At 45.0% G+C, this 7,469-nt stretch overlaps 1 protein-coding gene across 4 annotated transcripts in view; it reads right to left on the bottom strand.

Moving 5' to 3' along the window:
• STARD13 (StAR related lipid transfer domain containing 13) overlaps positions 1–7,469 on the bottom strand; it is a 520,536-nt gene that overhangs the window by 8,338 nt on the left and 504,729 nt on the right. For all 4 annotated transcript variants that reach the window (XM_019530086.1, XM_019530084.1, XM_019530083.1 and 1 more), the window contains 3 exons: positions 4,740–4,854; positions 2,449–2,670; positions 643–860 (listed from right to left, as the gene is read on the bottom strand). In XM_019530086.1, the coding sequence (XP_019385631.1) occupies positions 643–860; positions 2,449–2,670; positions 4,740–4,854 (555 nt within the window). The remainder of the gene's footprint in view (positions 1–642; positions 861–2,448; positions 2,671–4,739; positions 4,855–7,469) is intronic.

Here is a 7,469-nt window from a genome sequence, read left to right as displayed (position 1 = left end):
AAGGAGACATTCCCGGATTCTTTTGGTGAGCCACAGAGGCTTGTGTGCTCTCCTGCTCCCTTTGATCCTCGTTGGGATTACCCTCCTTTGGGCTTGGAGGATCGTCTCCTTAAGGAGCGACTGCTTTCCTTGGACACCTGGCTCCCCTCCCCTCCGGGACCTCAGCGCTTCTCCAACTATCCTCCTTAATAATACTATCCTATCAATTGCTATCAATCAGAAAGAACAACATACCTAGTTTTATAAGAGTGAGCTGCAGGAGCATTGCTCAAATTTCTTTGAGGAAAAGTGTGAAGCAGGGATTTCTTAGGGTGATATCTTTTATTGGACCAACTGCATAGTTGGGATGGAGTCTGAGAAGCTGAAGAAAAATGTTTTGCATCAGAAACTTGTATAACTCAATCCCAACTATGCAGTTGGTTTGATTAAAAATATCACTTTAACACTACCATTCAGATAAAGGTCAGTGTGCTCTAAGTACATAGCTGTGATTTACTTTGAGGAATAATATACTGTAACACAAATGTATATGGCATGTGTGCTCTCTACATGCAAGTGTGTAAATGTTAAAGATAGATATTGGTAAGAACAGATCTTCTTAACATCAATGTGAAAGACACTGGAGAATTACCTTTCGCTTACCTTAAAACTACAAAATCTCTGACGGGATGGGGAGCCATGCTGTTCAAAACATATTGGTATATTTCTGTCTGCTTGTCCAGAGTCTCTATGATCTTCCATTGCAAGAAGTCCTCATCCCAAAGATGACGTTCTCTTAACACTCGATTTAGTACAACTGACGGGGGTGCTTCAACTTCAACTGATACTTTCCAAAGCCGTAGTGGGTTCCCATCCCCAACCTGAAGTAAACAGAAAATGAAAATGCTGGATCTATGAATATATGCTCACTGCAGAATTAATCAAGAATTCATGGAGGGGACTATTAGCATATGCTTAAGATAAAGTTCTGGACCATTTATATTTACAGATAATATTATTCACTGTTATTTATTTTCCTGTACAGAAATACACCTCTGCGGCACTTAAAACAACAGATTAAATTCTGGTCTAAGATCAATGTAAATCTGAAGTAGCTTTCCCGATGGCACTAGAGTTACTCTATATAGTGTGATGTGAATAAGTCTTTGCCCCAGATATCTTAAGAAAGTGGAACATGGGTCAGAGAAAAAGCCAGGGAATGGGAAATGTTTGGAAAAAAACCTAGGTAGATAGAGGGACTGATTGCTGGCAAAGAATCTTATGTTCAACAGGGAAGAAGGCTATAAAGGTACTCTGAATTGAAGGTATGCCCATCTCACTAATCAGTGCAACAGAAATAATCGGTGTGGAATGTGTGGACCTGGTGGCTCATTCTTGTGCCTAGATATCTAAAGATTCTTCTTTCAGTGGCTCCAAAATAGTAGTGGTGGAAAGGCTTTCATATAAAAAATGCTGCTCACTCACCCTGAATTCTGCTCTGCAGGCTGGAGTAAACCCTAGCATGCCCAAGATGATATTTTGAGGGACAGTACTGTGCTGAATAGAGTGGTAACAACAGCATGGTCAGACTCGATCACCACATTTGGAATCAGGAAGAAAATTTACTCTCTGGTCAGCTAGGTACAGACTGTGGGGATTCTTTTCTTCCTCTGTAGTAGGGGGCATGGCCTTCTTCCTTAGATTTCTCAAGAGCATTTTAAGAAACCTTGCAGCAGCAGGGCATAGCCACCCTTGTCCCCTGTTTCACCTGTGGAAGTTTAGGGTGTCTTACCTGTTGCATAGGCCTTATGGCTGTAGGACAGGGTTGATTGTGTCAGCAATAGGTTAGACAAAGATTTATATGGGATACTTTGGATAGGGATGGGCCTATCAGGCAGGGGGCTGAACTAGATGACATCCAGTGGTCCCTACTTCTATGTGATTCTCTATTAACATCAGAGATATCAAGATTCCACAGCTTTGCAGGACTGACCAGGCAGAGCAGGCAGGAAATTATATTGTACCTATTTTAAATAAGAATTTCCCAAACCTCCTTGTGCCGTCTCTATTGTATTCCACTAAATTGTTTCCAGGAGGCAAAAAGATAGCCAGGAAAGTTGGCCATTCTTCACATAAACAGCTCACTCAGCTAGTGTAACATGTTTTTCCTCTCTTCCCTCATCCTCTCTCTCTGTTTCCATGGTTTGCTTTACTACTTTCTCTGTTAGGTGTTTTGAAACCTCAGTCTGGCTTCTGTTGCCCACAGGGATGACAGAGGTAAATGCTAATCCTGTTACACTTTTATTAACTATAGGACTTTTTAGCAGGTTCTTTTAAAAAAAATTGCTTATTTGTCTCGGAAGACTTAAAAAATAATATGTGTTTATTTTGCCATGTAATAAGCTCTCTCTGTTGAAATGGGGAAGTTGTTTTATGATCAGTTGCATTTATTATTTATCTTCAAATTACCTTTTTGTAGGTAAGCTCTGTGCTCTCTATACTGGGACAGGTGATCCAGCCTTTGAATTTTTCTTTTGCTTCTTTCTGAAGGTTCTGCAGCAGACTTTCAATGTACATTTGGTAAGTTCCTCCTTCTTCATCTATTTGTTTTCCTAGCTCCTCCAGTGTTGGAGAATGAATTTCAGCCTCCACATAAGAGTTCCGAGATTGGGCTACCATGTCATGTGGGACCTGCTCCAAAGAAAGCAGGGAGAATGTAGAAACACTTATTTTGAAAACTGCCTTTAAAGAGAAATGTTTCTCAGCATGATGAATTATTCTCTATACAGGCAAAATGGATGTACAGTCTATGAAAGAAAATACCCAGTGCTATCTTTTGTTAATCTTGAGAAACAAAGGTAGTAGAATGAAATAGTCAAATCAGTGGGTGCATCTACACCAGGGGCAGGCAAAATATGGCCCACAGACCAGATCGGGTCCACCAGGCCCTTTCATCCAGGCTGCGGTGCCCACCAATTAATTGTGCCCTACCCAGCCCTTCTGCCCATGAGGGTGGGAGTGAGGCACCCACATATACACCCCCCTAACATAGCCTACTGTGCCTCGCTCCCACCCCCGTAGGCAGAAGGCCCCAGCCCAGCCAGAAGGCAGCATCTTGGTGGGATTGCTGCTGCAGCTGCCAGTGACCTGCTCAGCAGCCCCAAGCCCCGCTCGCTCCAGGCAGCAGGTAGGAAAGTGGCAGGGGTGGGACTGCAGCATGGGAGGAAAGCCCCATGCATTGTAGCTGGCTGCCTGTGCCACTCCCTGCCATGCTGGTCCAGGGAACAGGGAAGGCAATCAGCTTCAGCATGTATAGCTTCCTCCCATGCCATGTGAGTGCATGGGCTGCACGTGCATGGCAGGGAGTGGTAAAGGGAGCTGACTCCAGTATGTGGGGCTTCCTTTCTGTGCTGCACAAGTGTGGGGGCTGCGCATGCACTGTGGGGAGGGCCAGTGATAGAGATTGCCAGGCAGGGGCTGTACCCCTTGCTGCGATGTACAGTGCTGGCTGGAACTGCACCCACTGAGCACTAGCACCAGGCACAAGCATACTGAGCACCCCCACCTGCTGCTGTGCCACCCTCCTGCCAGAACCACCCACCTCACACAATATACAAGACTAAGAATTCATTTTTGAGTTCTTATGCAATCACCTCTATATACACTATGCAAACACAAATCATGCTGAAAATATTTTTTGTAATAAAATTAAATATGTTATGTAGAGCAGTGCTTCTCAAAGTGGTGGTCCACGGACCAGCCTGTCTGCAGTGAGTTGCCAGGAAAGAAAGAAATATATTTTCAGAAGCATAACATTGACATGTCATAGTACCACAGTTCATACGTTTCAACACTCCAGGTGACGTCACGTCGTGCGAGGTGAGGAAAGAGAAAGAAACAGCCAGTCGCATATTTGTGTAGCCCCTGGCCCATTGGAAAAAAAACTGCCGGTCCACCACATCAGATAGTTTGAGAAGCACTGATGTAGAGCACATTAATGCATGTGTAGATGTGACCCAGCACTATCTTTAATGATGGGTCTACCCAGCCACTAGAGGCGCATGGTAGGGCTGCAGGGACTTGGGAGTAACTTTAGTGCCAGGTCCCTGCGCATGTAGACACCTGCCAAAAATCACTGAATGTGCATTAGGTTAAGTGCATTAAATTTAGTTGCGCTTAAATGCACACATAGATGCACCCAGTCTGAATAACACTGCATTTTATGGGATAGAATCACACTGCTGAACTTTATATCAAAGGCCTCATGTTGCAAACAGGAATCCCTTTAATTCAAAGAATATTAACTTGTGTTTTTGGAGTGGGAGGAAACGAATGATATGTAGTTCCATTAACACTTGTAAAGTCCTGGGTGATTATAACTCTGTTATACTGACTAAAGAATAAAGCATGTCAGCTCCCTTGTTATTTTTCAGTAAGGCGCTGGAAGCATATAACTATTTAAATGTTATCACAACTGATTTTGTTATAAAGTAAAATTGCTTCAAACCAAATACATTGGTGAAAATTCCTCAAGAGTAATTAGCTGATGTTACCAATAGTGCCTTAAAAGATTAAAGGAGACTGTCCTGAAAAAATGGGCTAAATAAACTTCAAATGAAACACATTTATAAATAAGTTAAGAACTATCACCTCAAAGCTCAAATGACAGAGAAAATATAAGCATAAACCATAAATACTTCAGCGAGCTTCATTCTGTGCCATGGTCCCCATGAATAATGCTGTTTGAGTCCTTCACTCACCTCAAAAAGTTTGTTGCATTCCATTATCATATGTGCAAGTCCCTGAGTAGCTGCCAAGTTTTCACTGAGATCCTTCTGATCTGGCTTCCCTGTCATATATTTTTTCTGTATTACTCTGTAATTGAATTCAGTTTCTCAGTTAAGGGAGCTGAACTTTAACATGAAAACAAACATAATGGCAGAATAGTCTCATGGTCAGAGAGAAGCGCTTTTTATTTTACATTTCCCAGAAGACCTCATTCAAACAGAGATCATTTTTTGATTCTAAAGGAAAAACCTTCACTGAAAATATTGTCAAGTCAGAGGGGTTAAAAATACTGTACACTGTGCACTGTACATTTTGAAGTAGGTCTGTGACAAATAAGATGCCCAGTATTCTGCCTGTCATTTTTTTAAAGATTAGCAGGGCACTATATGAAGGGAAGATTTTTTCAATCTGATGTATTTGAATATATTCCAGTTAAGGAGAGAAAAAGACAGGGGGGGCCTTTATATGGGTCCACTACTATTGTGCTTGATCTAGACCCTGTTTAGTCTATAGTCACCCTGTGCACTTTATACAATATTAATGTGAGCTGATATGAATGCTGTGTTCCAAGTGGCAGAGAGCTGCCAGAGCCTACGTGGATTGAGTCACTGGCAGAGCCAAGATTAGAATTTACTCAACAGTTCCTGATTTTCCAGTGCCCTCGTGCCCCCTTAAAAAAATATTTAGAGTGAAGTTTAGTGTTGTACAGGATTTAAGCCATGCACTACTCACTGGGAGTGTCTACACAAGATGCTTAACTTCATATTAGCATAGTTTATTGAGAAGTAAACATGTCTACACATGCACATGCTTGCTTTACAGTAAACCTCCTTAACCTGCAAATGCAAGTAGCAAATTTACTCGGGATTAGTAACGGCGTAGTAGCGCTTGTGTAGATGCTCGACCTGGAGCAAAATCTGTTCCCAGTAAGCCATCCACCAGGGGGCAGGACAAAGCTTCCTGCTCCTGGGAGCTGCCTGCTGCTGGGGTGGGAGATGCTGGGCAGGGAGATGCTTATCTCTCAGCTCCTGCTTCACCATCCTGATTGGGGAGTAGGGGGCTGGGAGATCCTTATCTCCTAGCCTGAACTCTGCAGCCGTGGGGCTTGGGCTGGGAGACCCTCACCTCCCAGCCCGAGCCCTGCAGTTGCAGTTGCAGGGCTCGGGCTGGGGGGTAAGGGTCTCCCAGCCTGAGCCCCATGACTGTGGAGCTGATGCTGGGAGCTCCTTGCTGGCAGGGGCAGGGGAAGCTGTTCCAAGCCCAGCTCTGAAATTGCAGAACTGGGGCTCAGAACAGGCTGGGAGCTTGTTCCCAGTCCCTACTCCATGATCACAATTATGATCCCAGAACAGGGGCTAGGATCTCTCTGCATGGGGACAGTTCCCTGCTCAGCTTGGAGCTAGCTGGGACCTGCCCCTGACCCCCTGCTGCCTGCCCCACTGACAGATTGGGTCAGGGACCTGGGATCTGCCTCTCCCCTGCAGCTGTTTCCAAGCCCCATGTCCCTGACTGGGGAGCCAGGGCCAGGAGCTCCCTGCTGTTGAGGCACAGGGACATTTTTCCCACCCCAGCAGCAGGCAGCCCCCCAGGCCCAAGAAACGGCTGTCTTCTGGCCCAGTGCTCCCTGCCAGCTCCTGGACTAGCACCCAGAAGGAGCCCGGAGCTCCCCCAATGGCAGCAGGGGCCCATTGCAGGGCTGTAGGGAACTGGGTGCCAATCTGCTCCATAATCCCCAGGTGTTGATGGCTTCCCAAAAACCCTTACTCTGGAGTAGTTTACACCAGTGTAAATTTGGGTCAGAGCAAAGTATGCGTAGTGACTATAACAGAAATTGTGTGCCTTAAGCCTTTAACAGGCAGATTTTCAGTGCATGGTAAAATCTCCTCTCTTTCCACTGTAGTCAATGACAAAAGTTCTACTGGCTTTATGGGAGAAGAAACAGAATTCTTGTACCTTCAAGACACAAGACTCCTGCTCAAACTGGCCATGCTTATTTGATGCTTATTTCAGTGAGGTTTCTGTAGACCTTGAGTTTGTGTAACCTTTTGCCACAGTTGTGCTGGAAAATTTTATCTTTTCTCTGTGCGTAAATGCCCTTGTGGGCTTTGGTCATGGGCTCACGGGCTTTGATCTCTCCGCCCAAACTCTATACATGCAGTAAAAAGTGGCCACGTTTGAAAATCTGATCTTAGATTACTTAAAACATTTTGCATCATGCTAATATTAAAATTATGTAAGTTTTCATAGTTTCATAGTTAGTAGGGTCAGAAGGAACCTGAGCAGATCATCAAGTCCGACCCCCTGCCATGGCAGGTAAGATTACTGGGGTCAAATGACCCCAGCAAGGTGATTGTCTAGCCTCGTCTTAAAGACCCCCAGGGTAAAAGCCAACACCACTTCGCTTGGAAGTTGGTTCCAGATCCTAGCCACCCTGACTGTAGCACCTCCTGATGTCTAATCTGAATTTGCGTTCTGCCAGCTTCTGACTGTTATTCCTGGTCACTCCTGGTAGTGCTTGGGGAAACCGAGACTCCCCCAATGCCTGTTGGTCCCCTCTGACTAGTTTGTAACAGGCCACTAGATCCCCCCTCAGCCTTCTCTTGTGGAGGATGACCAGGTTCAGGTTCCGTAGCCTCTCCTCATAGGGCCTGCCCTGCTGACCCCTGACCATGTGAGTGGCCCTCCTCTGGACCCTCTCCATG

This window comes from Crocodylus porosus, unplaced genomic scaffold (genome assembly GCF_001723895.1).
Source record: "Crocodylus porosus isolate Cpor-Errol unplaced genomic scaffold, CroPor_comp1, whole genome shotgun sequence".
In the NCBI taxonomy this organism is placed as follows: Eukaryota; Metazoa; Chordata; order Crocodylia; family Crocodylidae; genus Crocodylus; species Crocodylus porosus.
This window is presented reverse-complemented; position numbering and strand designations above follow the sequence as displayed.